We start from the raw sequence: 17,127 nt of genomic DNA on the forward strand, positions 1-17,127 counted from the left end.
AAATGAAGGGAAATCTGTTTATTCAAAAACAAAAAAGAAAACAAAACAAAGGGAAATAAATTTTAGAAGCTTCACAAAAGCAATAAGCATGATATATTCTTTTGCTTATGCAGTCATGTCAACTCAATGAGCACAGGAAGTTAGCATCATAGTCATTAACCAAACAAAATAAAAATGGATACAAAAATGTTTAAGCGGATATTGCAGTCTACCATCTACCAAGCATCCCCCGCTGGTTACATAAAAATAACACGAGCAATCATTTCATCAACACAAAAACTTCAGAAAATTAATGCAACGATTTAAAGCAGATGAGTTCAAAAAATTATAATGTCATCTTTTATGATAATAGTTATATGCCGGGCAGTTCAAGAACCTAAAAAACAGCGCTTGGCACACTGTCTACATACCTTCTATTCACTATTTAGAGGCCTGAAACATAATTCTTGGTTTTGTGATAATGGTTTTTTTATGCCACTGATGCTAGTTAGTGGCAAACAGGATGTTATTTGTTAGACAAAGAACACAAGTTATCATCCTCTCCTCTACTCCCTTTACATCCTCTTCTCCTACAGCTTATTTTAGTAACATTCCTGCTATGGCAGCTTTTTATCGGGTGGGAACGGGTTTCTCTGCAGCATTTTGCAAGTAGTTCATAAGCATTCTGCTGGAGCTTAGGGGTTTAGATTTTGTTCCTTCAATTTATAAAAGTACTGTTTATTCCCATATCGCTGCTGGCAAGAATTATGTTTGTGCTTGGAAAGGTTCTTAATCATTGATTTGGACAGTATCAATTGTTAGGAGATTCGAGTAATACTAATTCTTGGGAGATTTTATTTTGCAGTACCATTAACTTCTATTTTTTCTTGAATTTGTTATTATTGTAGATATATTGTTTTTCAATTTAAGATTAGAACTTGTTTGGTGTACATTTAATGTTTTGTTATATATCTGTTGTCTTGGATAAGGGTATTGATAATAAAGGATGCAGAAAGAGATGTTGGTTGAAGAGATTGATGTAGACTGTAGAGCTATGTGGTCCTGATGTGGCACAAATGTCAGTGTCTATGTGGCGCCATATGGCCATTTGCTATGGTAACATTTGGATTAAAAATTAATTTTCAAGGCCACCTAGACAGCCAAGTCAGCACCAGCGCCACATCAATTATTTTTTATGAAAATGGATGAAAATGGAAGAAATCTATCTGGGACAACTTTTTGTATTATAAAAGAAGAGTTGTAGATTTTTTTTTGTTATAACTTAAAGAAAATAGACGGAGGTGAGAGAGAAGGAAGTTTAGGAACTGTTAGTGAAAATTACTCCTAAGAAGCCACAAGGTGAGAGAATGATAGATATAGTAACAACTAAACTGAGACAGATCAAACCAATAGAAGAATCTAAGGTTATACAGTTATATTTAGTATGTCAGCATCTTACTTCGCGTCCGAATTGTGCTGGAAATCTCTCGTTCTCCTCAACTGAATGGAAAAGAACTGTACCATCGGGGAGTTCCACGTAAAAGAAGCTACAGCTCCTATCGAATTGTGTCCTCAACCATTTTCTCCCATCGGAATTGGTGACTGCAAAAGGAGCAACATAAATATATTAGAAATAAAGGAAACATTTTAACTACATAAGTCATTCACAATTTATGTGGGGGGGGGGGGGGGGGGGGGGATTGGAAAATGAAAAAAGAAAACACTTCAGGAAATCTTAAGTCTAGCAGATATTTCAACTATCATGACATGAAAGCTGCCATTAATTTTGCCAAAGAATTACACCCGCATAGAGCAGACTAGCACTTGGCACTTGCTTTGTACTTTGAAATTTTAATTGCAAACTGAAAACAAAGGATAGGCCAAGTGTATAAATATTGTCATCAATGAAACTATGGAACCAGTGACATAAAACACGATCCACATGACAAGCAAAAAATAACATTGCATAGCAGCCTATAGTGCATACAACAACTTACAGTTCATGGTCACAAAATTAAATCCCAACTTTTCAGCGGCCATTTTAAATATTTCTTGAACAGCAGCTGCTCGGGACAATGGAACAGGAACAGCCTATGGGCACAAAAAGTATAATGCAGAATAAGTTGGTCACTAAGACAGCATAAATCAAATTTAAATACCATGAACTCAAAGTAAAAGCTTCTCTAAGAGAAGAAAAACAATTGAAACATCATATCTTTGTAAGCGTTTCAACAACATTTGGACAAGTAGTTAAATTCACCTGAAGATTAGCATGAGTACCATGCTTTGAAGCCCACTCAAATAAGATAGCCTCCTTTCTTAATTTCTTATAGTATATTTTGAGACTGTTTCTCAATCTAAAAAGTTCAGATTCACATTCCTCAGGTAGCAAAAGAGTATTCGGTGAATGCTCAATCGGTACTAATAACACATGATCTTGAACAAGGGGGCCTTTGGTCAGGGCACAGTAGTAATTTTCCCCTATACTAACGATTAGATTTGACTCCACATTGGGGCTTGATAAACAAAACCAGCACTCTTTCGACCTGCAACAAATTACAATATTCACCGCTGCGCAAATAACCTTTTTAAAAATATGCAAAAAGCAAATCATTTAATAGGAATACAACAATATGTATATGTAACAACATGATTTAAGTTATGATATATATATATAAACAGATAATATGCCATGGAAGCCAAATCAGAAAATCAATAAAGAGCAACTAGTAAGCTACACAGTCAAATATTTACCTGTTAGCATTAGCATTTTCAGAGCCATGCTTCCTGTGAGAATAACTCTCGCCTTCACTCACCAAATTATGCTTAAAGTTGCAGTCTGGACCTCTTTCGCATTTACCTTTGATAAGAAAATCAATACAAACACCTCTCAATGATTGTTCCCTTGCATTTATGTCATGCTGAAAGTGGCATTTTTCTCCTCGAGGACAAGACCCGGATATAACAAATTTAAAGCACATCTTATCACCAGCATCTCCAGTTTTATGACGTTTCTGGGATGTATCATATCTCCAATATTGTGTATCAGATGTATTGTCATTTGTCCTCTTCATGGCTTCTTTAAGCGGGCCTGTTTGCTCTACAAATGTGTAAGGGGACAATGTAGTGTTAGAGGGTTTCGTGCTTATCTCAGCGGATGACATTGTAGATCCTGGAGTGGGAGAAAGTGCATGGATAAATTTCTGAGAAAAGTACATGTACCAAGAGTCATAGAGATTCAAGAAAATAAATCTAATTTCAGTATACGAAATGTTACAAGACAACGTAGTACAAAAGAAAAGCAAGTAGTGCAGATCTATCTATACATTAGTCATTACCACAACCGACTTCTTGATATCTAGTTGGAACTTTATGTAGACATAGAATACTGAATCCAGAATATGAAGTTTTGAAACATAACAAAAAAACAACATAGAAATCGAACTTCTAAGAAAATGGAGAGAACAAAAACCGTACCTGTTTGTCCTTATTCCCAACTGAAGCAAGACCCAAGAAGCGGGTAACATGCACAGCATCAGTATTAGAGTAGGGTTCACGAGCATAAAAAACACCTTTGGCACCAGCAATGTGATAGCTGTAAAAGAGTACAAACTCTAATCAGAAAGATAATACATATATCTAGTTTCTACTAGACGCAAACAATAGATAAATGTTGAATTCGAGCAAGAAAAAAAGGAATGAAGGATTATTAAAGTAAGCAATAGAAGAAAACCATGTGTCAGTTTCAAAGACTTGAGCTATAAAGAATTATCTGCACCATAATTTCATAAATAATTATTTGCGTTCTATTCATATTTGCTTTTACATCTCAGATAAATTAAGTAATTTAGTTTATAAATTATATAATAAAGCATTGTCATCTATGACAACAATTTGTAACAAAACTAAGGACATAAGTCATCTAATAGCCGGATATCACAAAATATACAATGACAATATCTTGCAAACATGACATACCGCGGTTTGATCTCTGCTGCTAACTCAGAAACAGTAGAATCACTACCCTCGGAATCCGATATTGCATTAGGAATTTCCGATGTAGAAGCTCTATTAGTGATCCCACTTGGCCATTCATTAGTATATAACTTATTAAGGAACTAAATGTTAACATACTCCATAACATGAAAAATATACAAAATCCATCAATTCCAAAACAAGGATATGTTAAAAACAGATCAACAATTCCAGGCTCCTCAGCCAACGCTCGCAACGCATCAACATCGTCTTGACTATACGTTCCAAACTGTTGACCTTTCGTTGACTGCTTACCAGATAGGTAAACAACAGATAAACCTAAATAATAGCACAACGACATAATTAGTAAATGCAAAAATGCTACTACAAGTGAGGCAATATTTTTAAAGTAATTAACTGAAAATATTGCAGCAGATAACCCTAATTAAAAAAAAAACTTCACTCATGAACCTAAAAACAATAAATAGCACAGATTATTGTACATTATATTATTATAATTATCACTATCAAATAAAAAAAAGGACTACGTGATACGCTTGTAGAAATATGATTACCGTGTAAAGTAAACTTGCCGCTGCCTTTCAACCAAAAAAGATTCTCAGAAATCTTAAGACCGTCCATTTTAAAGCCTAAGTTGGCGTGGCTCCTAGAAGCGGCGGACAGTACTTTAGTAGCGGCGACGCCGTAGTCACCAATGAAGTAGGTCGGAAGAGGAATTTCAGTGCGTCCTTCGGTGTAATCCATGAACTCTTCGAGCTGCTCCGGCGACACTGGAAAGAACTGGCCGACGCAAAATAGCGCATCGAATGGTCCGGCTGATTTGTTCACCAGCTGGACTCGCTTGTAGAGCTGATTAAGACGGCCTAAAACGTCGCCGCATAGAAGAATTCTTGGCGGAGCCATGAGATTGTGAGTGTTGGGAGAGTGCGAGTCGGTGTGAGAGTCGAAGGAGGGAAAAGTGATTGCCTAGCTCACTAGCTGTAGAGTGCAGTACTAATCTACTACTGCGTTACAGGAAATTAATTGGGCTGGGCCTGACAATTTCAGCCCATCTTGGATTTAGCTGTTTGGGGTGTTCCCATATGGTCATTTTATAGCTCAAATGGTATAAATATTTTGCAACAACCTATTAAGTCTTGGTTTCAATTTCTTCTATAAAAGTTCTCAAACTATTAAAAATATTCCACTTTTTATTTATAAAATATGAAAAAAAATGATTTAAAGAGAAATTATTGAACACTGAAGTTGATTTTACTCCTAAATCCTAATCACCTTCCGCCACCGACCATTGTTGACCACAACTGGTTTATACAGTGCCAGAGTCAGGAATTTCATTCGGTAGCACTATACATCGTATGCTTTTTTTCTGTACTATGTATGTTTAAAAGTCAACAAAAATTAACTAGGGTTTAAATCGAAAAACATGCATCTATTTTTTTTGAATAAAATAATTATGATCAAATAATTAAATTAAAAATATTTAATATGTTAGTTTGTTTTGATTTATTTTAATTATTTAATTTTAAAAACTAAACCAAACAAAGATAATAAAAATTGAAAATAATAGATTAAATTAATTAGTTAAATAAAATTAATTTGGTCTAATATCTTATTTGAGTTTTCATTTTGATCATAAATTAGAGAAATTGATTGATTCTCTGAGTTTAATTTCAAAATTCACAACAAAAATAAAAGATATTCTTTGAAAGTAGTATAAAATAAAAGATTCATTTTTATTGTTTATTTTAAAGATTGAAGCCCAACAAAATACATTATATATATATATATATATATATATATATATATATATAATAGAAAATTGTCCTCTATACCTCAATTTTTAATTGTTTTGCAAAGATATCCCTTTTATCTCTGTTCAATGCATAAATTACCAATAATCTACTAATAAACTAATAAAAAGAGTATTTTTGTAAATTAAAAATGAGGTATTTTTTACACAACACTAAAAGATAATGGGATGCTACTTTAACCGTTAAAAGTTAATTGATTGAAAAAAAATGATTATTTATAAGAAGAAGAACATTTATACTTCTCTATTTTGATTTAAACATATGTTTTAAAGTTTTACATAAAAAAGGCTCAACTTTTTGTCTTTCGACATTTTACCGATATTAGTATATGCTATTGTTTTTTATTCATTAAAAACTATAAAAATCAACATTGTTTAGTAAATAAAAAGTATTTTTAGATAAGAAAATCAGAAATTAAAGTTATTGTTTTGTATTAAATTTTAAATGACCTATTTAATCTTTTTTTAAAAAAAATATATTAAATTTGTATATGCTTAAATTACTAAAAAGTTTGTACTTCTTTTACAAATACTCCTTAAATGGGTAAAAATTATCTTGATTTCTAGAAAAATCAAAAAAATAAAAAATTTAAATATAAAATAAAATAAAAAACAAACATTCGTATAATTAATGAGGTGGACCATGAAAATATGTTAAATGCAATGGAGTCAATTGAGAATGACCACACCCTTGCCATTACTCTTTCCTATCCAGATCTTAATAAAAGGCATCTGCAGGGCATTGTAAAAAGTGAACCACAAACTAGTATGGACATGTTGATTTGTAATTAACAATAATTTTGCTAGTACAACAATAGTAGATGTTAAAATCTTAAATTTTTAGAATCCAATATCTGACAAGAAAAATGCGGTCTTTGCTGACAATTAATTAAATGATTGTTCAAAAGAACATGCATGTAGAAGGAGGGAATTAAATTGACGTTCATAGACTATTTTTTCCATTTTCAAAATAATTACAGCCTTTAAAAAATAATTACAACCTTTAACTTAAAGGTTGTAATTATTTTGAAAATAGAAAAAATAGTATGTGAACGTCAATTTAAAAAAAAACATCCGACTAGTTACCAAACTAAATTAGTTTACAATTCAACTAGTTTTACCATTGACTCCACTAATTCAACTACCTTAAATACTGATTTATCCAATTCGAATGGATTCAATTAGTTAAATAAAAAAACATTCTTTATGTTTTATTTTTATTATTAATTTATTATTTTTACACATTAATAAATAATTAAATATTATGAATATTTATATATATATTTTTTGATAAAATTACTACGAGACCCACATATGTTATAATTCACATTTTAGTTCCTCGTATTTGAAAATCAAACGACATAGTCTCTTATTTTTATTTTCAATGATGATTTAATCCTTTCATTTATTTTTGGTGTTAGCCAACCGAGTTAAATAAAAAAATTAAAAAAGTAATATGGTCTCTCATTTTTATTTTTGTCAACAATTTCGTTTTTCATGTTTGAACATTAATTTATCTTAAGCTATTTAACTCAGTTGAGTAACACTAATAATAGATGGAGAGACTAAAATATAAATTATAAAATATATAACGATTCAGAATAATTTACTTTATATTTTTTTTATCAAAATATAAACATTTTACATCTACGATTTCATTGGATAATAGTATTGTCGACATGTTCAGCTCATGGTGGTGGGGGTAGTTGTTATCTTTGTATAGAGACAACAAATTTTTTCAAATTCAAATGATAAACTTTGAAATATATGTCAATGATGATAGTAATAAAGAAGTCAACAATAAACAAGAAAGTCGATTGATTAGTTTGAAAAAACAAATGAAAGATGGGAATTCTTTCTGCGCTATTTCTTGGGGGGGAAAGAGTATTAATATCCAAGACTATAATAAATTAATATATGGTACATTAATGTTTTTTCAATTAGAAAATAAAATAGTTAAATTTATTGAAAAATTAGGTTATATATTCATTATAAAAATAACAAAATTTAATCATTATTTTTTTTGAATTAGCATAGTAATTCAAATAAATAATTATCATTTGGTAAGTTTTGGGATAATGTTATAAAAATTTATCAACTTTACACGTTTTGTCTTTTTAATTTCGCCGTTTAAAAATCGTCATTTTCATACACCGACTACCAATTTTTTTCAATTATATATACCATTCAAAAATTCGGTAAAAATTGTTGGTGTGTCACTATCCGGTTCATTATGATATGTCACTATCAGGTTGCCAACTCAGTAATTTTCACAAGATTTTTGAATGACAATGAATTTGAGAAAAATTGGTAGTTCGTGCATGAAAATGACGATTTTTAAACGGCGTGATTATAATGAGAAACGTGTAAAGTTGCTGAATTTTTATGACATTAACCCGTAAGTTTTTTTATTTTTTATTAAATTAATGATTCTTAAAATTAATTTAATATTAAAGAAGAAAAGCCATTTTAAAAATGAAACTAAAAATAATAGTTTTTTTTTTCTGACAAACAATAATAGTTTATAAATTGTAAAATGATTTTAAAAAATCCGGTTTAAATTGGAACTTAAAAAGACTTTATATCATAATAAACCCCTTTTCGTACTCGTTATTATTGTTCAAAAACTAATGAGACCACTGATTCTCAATTCACCGGTTAAGTAAATTATATATAGTTTTTGAATATAGTTTATGGTCTAACACAACTGTCGGTTCATTTAAATCAACTAGCTAGTTGGATCAATCGTCGGTTCAGTCCCATCAAACAAATCAAGTTTGTAGGATGAGATTTTTAATTTTCAATCTTAGTTGGATCGGACAATTCGCCGATATTCAGTTCAATTGGCCGATTCTGTATTATGCATCTTGAATGAGTCTCAATTACGAAAGAATATATTTGATTATTCTACGGTTTTATTAATTTTTATTCGAATCGGATAAGTCTTATAGTGGGAACTTTAATCATACATAAAAACAGTTTAGACGTGGGAACCTCACTTAACTCAGGAGATGTCATACAGCCCACTTGCATCTTGATTGTTTTTTTTTGTCGAAACATAGAAATTTCATTAGATGAAACAAGTCGACTACAAGAGTCTCGATTCTAGTCACGATATTTAGACTAGAAAATACAACACACCTTACAAGGGCTTTTTAGCTATTAAGAGCAACCCAAAAAGCTTAAAAAAATCCAAATCTAACAATAGATCTAGTCTAATGAGCATAAGATTACAGATCTGAAAAAATTACAAGGATAAGCCATGCTACTGACTAATAAAATTGTAACCTCACAAATCTGCAAAATTTCTTCCACTCTGCCGGAGTATACCGGATTTCCTGAGGAAGACAACGGAAAAATTGCCGGAACAAACAGAGACCTCGGACATGCCGAAACAAGACGTCAGACATGTCGAGCACACGTCAAAAATCGCCGGAACAAACAGAGACGCCGGTCATATCGAACAAACGTCAAAAGTCGCCGGGATAGATGCTGAAACTTGCCGGAGAACCGCCAAAAATACCAAAGAAAACTGAAACTGAGGCCCATAAAGGGTAGAGAAGACTCATATGAGAGTAGATGAAATAAAAGGAAATTGAAACAAAACTAACATTATAATTTATGAAGAATACTTCATTTATTTGTTGCAAAGTGAAAGATTTAGAGGATTTTAAAGGTTGGAGAGGTGGTTTTGGCCAAAAAATGGCCAAAAACCACCCCTCAAGAGTTATGCGGCGGTGAGTTTTAGGGAGAAGAAGTTGAGAGAGTTTTAGGGTAAAAAAAAAACTGAATTGATAGATGGCGACAACATTCACTTGCATCTTGATGACCCGTCATATTTTCTAATAACAGCTCTTCATAACATGTTTGATATCATAGATAATTAAAATTCAAGTATGAATAGATTTATAATAATAATATAAATAATTAATACAATGTGAATACATATTTATTACTTCACTAATTAATAATGTTGCTCGATCCCAATCAGCAAACAAACCAACAACTGTTTTCCATTGTTCAAAAGTCTTTTTCATAGAAATTTGATATCTCAGATTAAGTGTAATCTTCCAAAAACATCATAAGGGGCCGACCTATAATTTCTTATTTTTGTCTTAGCATGCTCTAGAACTGATAAATTATTAGTACATGGACTAAATTGAAAGTAATATTCTATTAAAAAATAAAATAAAAAATATCATCCACATCATTTTATTTATATTATATTAAGTGAACGTAAAAAAATCTAGGGCTAGGAAGAATCTCCCATATAACCCCATTGCAGGTCCTCACAACACAAACCAGCAAATCAAACCACCATTTTTTCCCATGAAATCCTCGATCATCTCCTTCTTCTGCAATCTCCAAAGCTTTAAAATCCATGTCAGATTCTCCATGGTAGACAAATTAACATCTACTTCATTATGGAGTTCAACTACAACCTGGCTCTCGCCCACTTCTCTTACTCTTTTCATCTCGCTTAACCTAGTCATCGGCACCATCGCCGTCTTCACCCGTTATAACTCCACTAAATCAGCAACAGAGCAGCGACAAACTGAGACCAGACAGCTGCAGCGAGCGCCGTCGTTGATTGACCGAGTTAAGTCGTTCAACTTACCCTTCTACAATTACTCACAACACGACTTATCAGAGTTTGAATCTTCTGAAACGACGATGGGTTACGTACGTCATGATCTGGCTCCAGCTCCAGCTCAAGCTCAAGCTCAGTCCATTTTGCAACGTGTCAAGTCCATCAAGTCCATTAAGTCCATCAACTTATTTGCTTTATACAGATCCGAAGAAGAAACTGAATCCGCGGGTCAAGAACAGCACAAGGATCCGGGTGTAGTTGAAATGGAGCCGCACCATCACGTGATGAGGACACAGTCGGAGAGCATGGTGGCTCCGGTGAAGAGAAAGGTGAAAGCGCAGGAAAAGCTGAAGAAGTCCGCTAGTGAAAAGGCTATGGACGAGTCTCAAGAGGAAGAAGACGCAGAGAGTATAGAGAAGAGGAGGCCTGCAACGACGTCGTTTGCTGGAGAAGATGATCATGGAGTCGACGCTAAAGCTGATGATTTCATTAATACGTTTAAACAGCAATTAAAGTTACAGCGGCTTAATTCTCTTTTGCGTTATAGAGATTTGCTTAAAGGGAAGTGAAAAATTAAACTTTAGCTTTACCTTTGTCTTTTTTTCTCTTTTAAATCTTTTAATCTTAAAAGCTGGGCTTTATTGGCTTTTGCATGTAAAAAGCTTGACCAAGCTTCAGCTTTTTATGCAGAAGGGGCATTTTTGTCCTTTGGTAAGTTGAATGATGAATGGAAATGTGAGGTGAATGTGAAATGAGGGAGAAAGAAGAACAGTAGAATACTGAAATGACCAATCGACCCCACTTTTGTCGTTTTCTTTTTCTTAGATTTTGTATTACTATAATGCCATTCATGCAGTCATTTTCTTTCTGACGCTTGTCTCTGTGCTATTGTCTTGTCAGTAAGTATTAAGATTTTTAAGCTTCGACCTCCTTGTTAATTTGAAACTTGATAGCAGTAATTAACGAGTTTAATACTCCTAACGTTCTAATAGAGTTGTCCATTTTACCTTTATCACACAGTTTAAAAAAAACAATCACTGTTTATGAATTTTGTAAAAAATTTCTTAATTTTCTTATCATATTCTTATTTAATACTCCCTCCGTCCCATAAAGATAGACCACCTTTCTATTTTTGGCGTCCCAAATTATAGGCAACCTTTTAAATTGGTAAGCAACTTAAAAACTCAAATACCCCTAAAAAATATGCCTAGTTATCCTCAAATGAATTCATTTTTTTTTGAAAGAGGCGAAAGGCGAAGGCCCAAGAAACTAAAAAGATCTACACATACGGGGTAAAGAAACACCCGCTATATCATCCAAAATGCAGTCAGCAACTCCCTGAGGCATGGTGTCATGAATGATTAGACCCACCTCATGGCGAAAGCCTTGATTTGCCGAGCGATCTGCGCACCGATTGCCTTCACGATGGATATGAACAGCATTAACATTCCAATCTTACGCTAAGAAGGATCTGATAGAGTTAAGCAAGCTAGAATTGGCATTAGTGACCTCAAATGAATTCATAACTTCATGTTTTAATACAAAACTCATCAATATTAGTCATTAATATATTATTTATATATCTAAATATTACACAAGGATAAAATTAGAAAGTTCAATAAAAAAAATATAATTTTAACAAATTTAACTATATTTTTCTTAAATTTTGTGTTTGTCTAAATGGCCTATCTTTGTGAGACGGAGGAAGTATAAAGTCCACTTATAATGTACTCATCCGTGGATTTTAAATAGAGGTAATATAGAAAAATTGAATGTAAAAGTAATTTACTTTTTGAAAGTGGACAAGAGTTTTGGGACAATTTTTTTTTCAAAATGGACTTTTGAGACGAAGTGAGTATATTTTTAGCAGTGTTTGGACTTTGGAGGGAATGTCTCCCAAAAGTTTTTTTAAAAAAATATATTTTTAGAGTTCTACTTTTTTATAAAATGAAATGTGGTGTTTGAACTTTATTTATTATAATACTTGATTTCGTTTTCTTTTTATCAGAGATAGAACTACATTAAATTAGTTTCTAAAAAATTGGGGCAGAGGCGGAAGCAGAACTTATCTTTAAGGGGATCAATTTTACTTTTAAATAGGACGACATGTTTTTTTGCCTCTTTTTTGATAAGTTTTTAGGGTAAACAAATATTATTAGCTATTTTTAATCAAACAATATATCGTCTGGTTTAAAACAATTACCACTCGCATCAATATATTATATAGTTCATCAATTATTAAAATAATTTAATTTATCAAATATTATTAAATAACAAAAACAAACAACTAAATTATTATATAAATTATATTCTCATTTTATATAAATTTTCAACCGAATATATTAATGAAAACTAATTCCATTCGATTTTGAAAAATTGTACGACATGAAGCTAGAAGTAAACAATGAAAATTGAATCCAAATAGGTTGGGAATTTAGCTCTCCTCGCATATGCAAGTCCAAAGAGTTAGGGGGTCTTGGTTTCAGGGATCTTGAGAGGTTCAATTTGGCTCTCCTCGCTAAACAAGGGTGGCAATTTTTGACCCAACCGGAGTCTCTTCTTCTTAGAGTTTGCCAATATGGATCTTTTTTGGAAGTCAACAATCAATATAACGATTCATGGGCCTGAAAATCTCTTCTTAAAGGGAACGAAGTGTTGAACCTTGGTGTTAGATGGAAAATTCGCTCAGGAAAAGACACTTTTATCCGTCGTGATATGTGGCTTCCTACATCCTTTCCTTTCAAGTAGTTGAATCCATGGCGATCCTTGCTAATGTCAATATGGTTATGAACCTCATGATGGACGGGGGGTAGGAGCTGGAATATTGACCTTGTTAGGAGCCCTTTCCCTCCTTTAGAAGCTCAAACAATAATAAACCTTCTAATTCGTATTATAAGAACAAATGATAAATGGACCTGATATCATACTAAGGCAAGGAATTTCTCTGTTGCGTCAACGTAATATATTGATATGACAAAGTGGAAGCCTTTTTCGGATTTTTTACAGGTAGAGTCCCTCCATTCATATAACTGCTGGTTTGGAAGCACTTGTGGAAATTGAAAGTCCCTCCTAATGTGAAGTGCTTTATTTGAAAATGCCTTAGCAATGTCTAGTTTCTAATGATAACCTCCACCACCAGCCGCCACCCGTTTTGCTCTTTGCCCTCGATGCAGTGTAGTTGAGTCATCCGTGCACCTATTTCTCTCTTTTTTGTTTGCAGATGCGTTGTGGTTGGGTTCTCATGTGAACCAAGCGACGGAGGATATCCATAGAGGTTCTATGAAGATTTTTTGGTTTGATTTGGTTTCTGGTTCCCCTGATGGGAAGGGTATAAACTCTTTTCTTATTAATGCAGTTTGAATTTTGTGGTCTATTTGGCTGTGTCGTAATGAGATGATCTTTAAGGAAGAGTTTAGTGACCTAACTCTAGTTCTCAGGCAGGCTGTAGATCTTCAGCTCGAGTGGTCCAACACAGATCAGGGGAGTCAGCATTGCTGTCTCTATCGCTGTTTAGCAGTGGTTGCCTCCTCTTGCGAATGCCTATAAAATTAATTTCGATGGAGTTTTTCTTCACCGGTCCTTTAAAGAAGTACGAGCCTGTGTTGTGAGGAACCACCCGGGGCAGACAATGGCCTCTTTTGCTAAGCATTTCCACCATGTCACCTCTCCGACTCTTATGGAAGCTTTGGCGTTAAGGTAGGCGATTTCACTAACAATCAGAGTTAGACTCTTTGATATTAATTATTTTCAAAGGGGATGCTAGGGGCGTCATTGAGGCTATGAAAGGTAACTCGGTAGTGACATTATTTTTCAAGACTGTCGTTTTTTGTGTCGAGATATAGTGTTGCATTTCTTTAATTTTGTTAACGTTCGAGTAATTGGATGGCGTATATTGTAGCCAACAAGTCTTTAGAGATTCTATTTTTTATGGCAATCTGCTAGCTCAATTGTTGTAATTAGATTCAAGAATTGTGTATGTGATATACCTTTGAAAAAAAAGAAAACATTATATCATGAGAAGGGTCAAAAAGAAAAAAGAAAAGTCCGTGGAAGGAAGAGAGATATAGGACTCGTGATGCTGCCTAAAGTACCAAAAACTGAATGAAGAAATGAGAAAGGTGGAATTTTGGTTCACTTGTTAGTCAGCACATGCAATGCCATTATTTTCCATGGTGGGTATTATTTTTGGACCCATTTCTCTGTTATTTTCTAGAAAATAGTCATAACCACTTCGACATTTTCTACTAAATTCATCTTTGGTTGTAATTATCCTGACCTCAAAATTAATTAGAACAGTAGTAGTATAATACTATATGCTATTCTATTCGACAGGTCTAATCATATGATTTGACCTTAATTAATTAATGGATTAATATCTCTTTTTTAAATCGTATATTTGATGAGGAAATGACATAAGCTTCGGTGTCTATTATTTTAAAATGTCGCGTGACGACATGTTATAGATATTTTTAACTTCGCATATTTAGAATATTTTAATGCTTTTGTTAAAATATAGCTAGCCCCCTTCTAACGATAATTTGCAGAGAAAACCACAAAAATATTACTATTTAAATAGAAAATAACAAAAATACACACCAACCTAATAATTTACATTGATACCAAAAAAAGATAAAAGTTTACATATTCTAACCAAACCACTAAATAAGAGACACATGACACACACAAAGCACAAAAAAAAAGTCAAAAACGTGTCATAACTGGTCAAAAACGCGTCTGACATGCGTCAGAATCGCGTCTGATACGCGTCAACGCGTGTCAACGATTCTTAGCATGTCAAAATAATTTGAATATGTATCAGCTATGTATCAGCTATGTATCTGGAATGTGTCACTGATTCATTTTCTCTTTAAAAATATAAATAAATAAATAAATAAATGTGTGTGTATATATATATATATATACACATATTATTTTATGTACAATTTATTTATATAAGTATAATATATTTTAAATTTAAAGATATATGTATCACATGCTTTAAAAACGCATAAATTACGTTACAAAAAATATATATATTATATATTATATATTAAAAATATATGTATCTATCATATATAAATTTATATACATAAATTGCTTTAAAAAACGTGTCTTCCTATTAAATATTTGATGTTTGCTCCGTCCTTTTATTTTTTCATATTGCACGAGGTTTTGCTTTTAGCTCAATTTATTGTTTATATTTATAATGTATTTACGATGTATCGTTTAACTATTTACAATGTATTGCAAGATATAGATGATACATCGGTAATGTATTAAAATTTTATTATTAATTTTTCTCCTCTATATCTATGATGTATCGATGGTGTATTTATGGTGTATCGGTAATGTATTACGATGTATCGATAATATATTGGTCATTTTAAAATTTATTTCGTTAAAATAATCCAAAAAATTTAAACATGTATCATTTATGTATCTGTTATGTATAAAAAATGTATCATCTATATATCACTAGTACACACATGTATCGATAATTTTGAAATTAAAAATGGATAGATTATGTTACAAAAAAGTATTTGTTATATATTATGTATTAAAATATATGTAATTATCATATATAAATTGTTTCCAATATGTATTCGGCATATGTATTTAAGAAATGTGTCTTTATATTACATATTTGATGCTTGTCTCGTTCTTTTGTTTTTTCCATTTTGCATGAAGTTATGTTTTTCAACTCAATTTATGCTTTATAGTTGTTATGTATTTATGATGTATCAGCGATGTATTTACAGTGTATTAGTGTTGTATCAATTATGTATATACATAATATATACGTATATACACAACAAAATGAACCAATAATAATATAATGACTTCATTAAATTTATTAGTGGTGTATATATGATGTATCATTGATGTATCCGACATTTATATACATAAAAATTGAATTTTTGAAATAATTCAATTACATTCCAAAAACATGGAAGACACATCTTGAAAACATTTTAAATACATCTCAAAAATAGTTAAGATACATCTTAAAAACAGTTTATATGCATTTCAAAACCACCTCACACTACTAGTAAACAGTCGATTTGCGACGGATTTTAGCGACGGATTTGAAATCCGTCGCTAAAATCAAAATTTGCGACGGATTCAAAATCCGTCGCTAAATCCTAAAGAAAATTGGCGGGATGAATCCCGCCACTTTTAGCGACGGAAATTCCGTCGCTAAAAGTGGCGGGATTCATCCCGCCAATTTGTTTTTCACTTTTAGCGACGGATTTTGTAATCCGTCGCTAAATGTATTATTTAGCGACGGAATACCACATCCGTCGCTAAATGCTTACTTTTAGCGACGGATTACTAAATCCGTCGCTAAAAGTATTATTTTTATTAAAAAAATTATAATTAAAAAATATATTTATTAAAACAAATATTTATTAATAAAAAAAATATTAATTATAAAACAATTTATTAAAAAATTATTTATTGTAATTATTTATTAATAAAATAATTATTTATTTAAAAAAAATTATTTATTTATTTTAATTATTTATTTAAAAATAATTAATTATTTATTATAATTATTTATTAATAAAATAATTATTTATAACAAAATTATTATATTAGAATGTGGGAGTAAAGTGTAATAGTAATAATTTGTTGTTTTTATTTAAAATAATTATTAAAAAATAATTTATTTTATTTAAAAATAATTAGTATGAAAAAATAATTATTTTATATAATTTGGGAGTAAATTGCGGGAGTACCTTTTTGTTAT

General features: G+C 31.7%; 2 protein-coding genes across 3 annotated transcripts in view; one reads left to right on the top strand and one right to left on the bottom strand.

The window, feature by feature from the left end:
- Window positions 1-4,978, bottom strand: part of LOC126669395 (zinc finger CCCH domain-containing protein 64) — a 10,775-nt gene extending 5,797 nt beyond the window's left edge. For both annotated transcript variants that reach the window (XR_007638486.2, XM_050362853.2), the window contains exons 1-8: window positions 4,530-4,978; window positions 4,164-4,293; window positions 3,958-4,077; window positions 3,457-3,574; window positions 2,734-3,182; window positions 2,240-2,525; window positions 1,977-2,070; window positions 1,439-1,581 (exon numbers count right to left, since the gene is read on the bottom strand). Coding sequence is in view for 1 of the 2 variants with exons in the window: in XM_050362853.2 (XP_050218810.1) it covers window positions 1,439-1,581; window positions 1,977-2,070; window positions 2,240-2,525; window positions 2,734-3,182; window positions 3,457-3,574; window positions 3,958-4,077; window positions 4,164-4,293; window positions 4,530-4,878 (1,689 nt within the window). In the remaining variant the exon portion in view is untranslated. The remainder of the gene's footprint in view (window positions 1-1,438; window positions 1,582-1,976; window positions 2,071-2,239; window positions 2,526-2,733; window positions 3,183-3,456; window positions 3,575-3,957; window positions 4,078-4,163; window positions 4,294-4,529) is intronic.
- A 5,202-nt stretch (window positions 4,979-10,180) lies between these two features.
- Window positions 10,181-13,124, top strand: LOC126668734 (pathogen-associated molecular patterns-induced protein A70-like). Its single transcript, XM_050361916.1, has 3 exons — window positions 10,181-10,941; window positions 11,008-11,087; window positions 13,021-13,124. The coding sequence occupies exons 1-3, from the start codon at window positions 10,181-10,183 to the stop codon at window positions 13,122-13,124; spliced, it is 945 nt and encodes a 314-aa protein (XP_050217873.1).
- Window positions 13,125-17,127: the final 4,003 nt, after the last annotated feature.

The sequence above is a fragment of the Mercurialis annua genome, linkage group LG2 (genome assembly GCF_937616625.2).
Source record: "Mercurialis annua linkage group LG2, ddMerAnnu1.2, whole genome shotgun sequence".
NCBI lineage: Eukaryota > Viridiplantae > Streptophyta > Magnoliopsida > Malpighiales > Euphorbiaceae > Mercurialis > Mercurialis annua.

Bases quoted from the DNA above. Each gene is read 5' to 3' on its own strand.
- LOC126668734 (XM_050361916.1), top strand. From the start codon at position 10,181: ATGGTAGACAAATTAACATCTACTTCATTATGGAGTTCAACTACAACC. The intron at 10,942-11,007 runs GTGAAAAATTAA...TAATCTTAAAAG, and splicing joins AGAGATTTGCTTAAAGGGAA to CTGGGCTTTATTGGCTTTTG. The intron at 11,088-13,020 runs GTAAGTTGAATG...CTCTTCTTAAAG, and splicing joins AGGGGCATTTTTGTCCTTTG to GGAACGAAGTGTTGAACCTT.